The sequence below is a fragment of the Lipotes vexillifer genome, unplaced genomic scaffold, assembly GCF_000442215.2.
Source record: "Lipotes vexillifer unplaced genomic scaffold, Lipotes_vexillifer_v1.1 scaffold1594, whole genome shotgun sequence".
Lineage (NCBI taxonomy): Eukaryota > Metazoa > Chordata > Mammalia > Artiodactyla > Lipotidae > Lipotes > Lipotes vexillifer.
The window spans coordinates 39446-41381 of NW_006788783.1; the positions used below are offsets into that span (position 1 = coordinate 39446).

At 37.3% G+C, this 1936-nt stretch overlaps 1 protein-coding gene across 2 annotated transcripts in view; it reads right to left on the minus strand.

Annotated features, from left to right (window-relative positions):
• Nucleotides 1-1936, minus strand: part of WTAP (WT1 associated protein) — a 26229-nt gene that overhangs the window by 15987 nt on the left and 8306 nt on the right. For both annotated transcript variants that reach the window (XM_007461763.1, XM_007461764.1), the window contains one exon: nt 313-368. In XM_007461763.1, the coding sequence (XP_007461825.1) occupies nt 313-368 (56 nt within the window). The remainder of the gene's footprint in view (nt 1-312; nt 369-1936) is intronic.

Consider the following 1936-nt stretch of genomic DNA (forward strand, 5'->3'; position numbering starts at 1 on the left):
TATACACATGAAGTACAAATGCTTTTCAAATTAAAGTTCTGAATATTTGCCCTATACAAGAAAAAAATTCAAGTTACCTATCAGTCTAGAAGTTACCCAAGCTAGTGCTTTAGTTCTTTAAAGCATTATGCTTTCCCCAATGTTTATATAATGAAGAAATATGCCGTAGGAAAGAGGTTCAAAAAATATATTAAATGATTTGAGGATGTATTAACATTAAAAACAAAACAATACCTCACATAAACACTATAGTACAGAATCACAACATAATGTTCTATAGAAAGATTTTTATTTGGTAAAAGAACATTTTACCTGAGAATTAATTCATCTCGTGCCATAACTTTGAAGTCTGTTTCACTCAGTCGAACCTATAAAGAGAATTAGATACAAACTAAGTGCTCTTTCTAAAAGTTTTAAATATTAAATACCACTGGCACTTATATTCTTATTTTTATGAAGACAGGATCATACTTTTAATCCCTCAACTGCTGGTTTCCGTTATTAGGAATCCCCTTTTTACCAAAGACACACAAAGCTCCTCCCAAAAGGAAGCCTGTACTAAAATGTCTGAAACTTAAATGGCTCAGTACATACTACGACGTTTTTTTAAAAAAAAAGTCTTGGGCTTCCCTGGTGGCGCAGTGGTTGAGAATCTGCCTGCTAATGCAGGGGACACGGGTTCGAGCCCTGGTCTGGGAGGATCCCTCATGCCATGGAGCAACTAGGCCTGTGAGCCACAACTACTGCGCCTGTGCGTCTGGAGCCTGTGCTACACAACGAGAGGCCACGATGTAAGAGGCCCACGCATTGCGATGAAGAGTGGCCCCCACTTGCCACAACTAGAGAATGCCCTTGCACAGAAACGAAGACCCAACACAGCAAAAATAAATTAATTAATAAACTCCTACCAACATCTAAAAAAAAAAAAAGTCTTATTTTTTGGAACAAAGTTTTTAAAAGGTGGACTATTTGTTATCTTTAAAACAGGTATCGTTATTAGGAAAATGCAAATTAAAACCCGACAAGCTATCATTACACCCTATTAGAATGGCTAAATAAAAAAATAGTGGTAACACCAAATACCGAGTGAAGATGCAGAGAAACTGAGCCTTCATACATAGCTAGCGAGAAGGTAAAATGGTACAGCTGCTCTGGAAAATAATGTGGCGAATCCTTTTAAAACTAAAAATGGATGTTCCATGCAACTCAACAGTTGCACTCTTAAGCACATATTCCAAAGAAATGAAAATTTATTTTCACACAGAAACTTGTATACAAATGCTCACAGCAGCTTTATTTGTAATAGCCAAAAACTGGAAACTACCCAGATGTCTTTCAACAGGTGAATAGTAAACTATGATACCATGAAATACAGCAATACAAGAAACAGACAACTGACATATGCAACAACTTGGATAAAGCTGAAGGATATTATGCAGTGTGAAAAAACTCAAAGGATACGTAATACAGCATAATTTCACATATACGACATTTGTGAAATAGCATAATTTTAGAAATGAAGAACTGATTAGTGGTTGCCAGGGGTTAAGTTAAGAATGGAGTGGGAGAGGATGGATGTGGCTATAAAAAATGGCGTAAGAGAGACTTGTGGTAATGGTTCAGGTAACTATTTTGGTTGTGGTGCTGTTTACATTAAGTTACAAGTGATAACACTGCATAGAGCCACACACAGAATGCACGCATAACAGGGAAGTCTGAATATGCCCATGGATTGTACCAATGTCAAGTTCCTGGTTTTGGTATTCTTATGCAAGATGTCTGACGGTTATGCAAGATGTTAACGCTGAAGGAGGCTGGGTAAAGAGTGCACAGAACCTCCCTGTACATTTTTTTTTATAAAGTTTTTTTTTTTTTTTTTTTTTTTTTGGGTAAGCGGGCCTCTCCCTGCTGTGGCCTCTCCCCTTGCGGAGCCCAG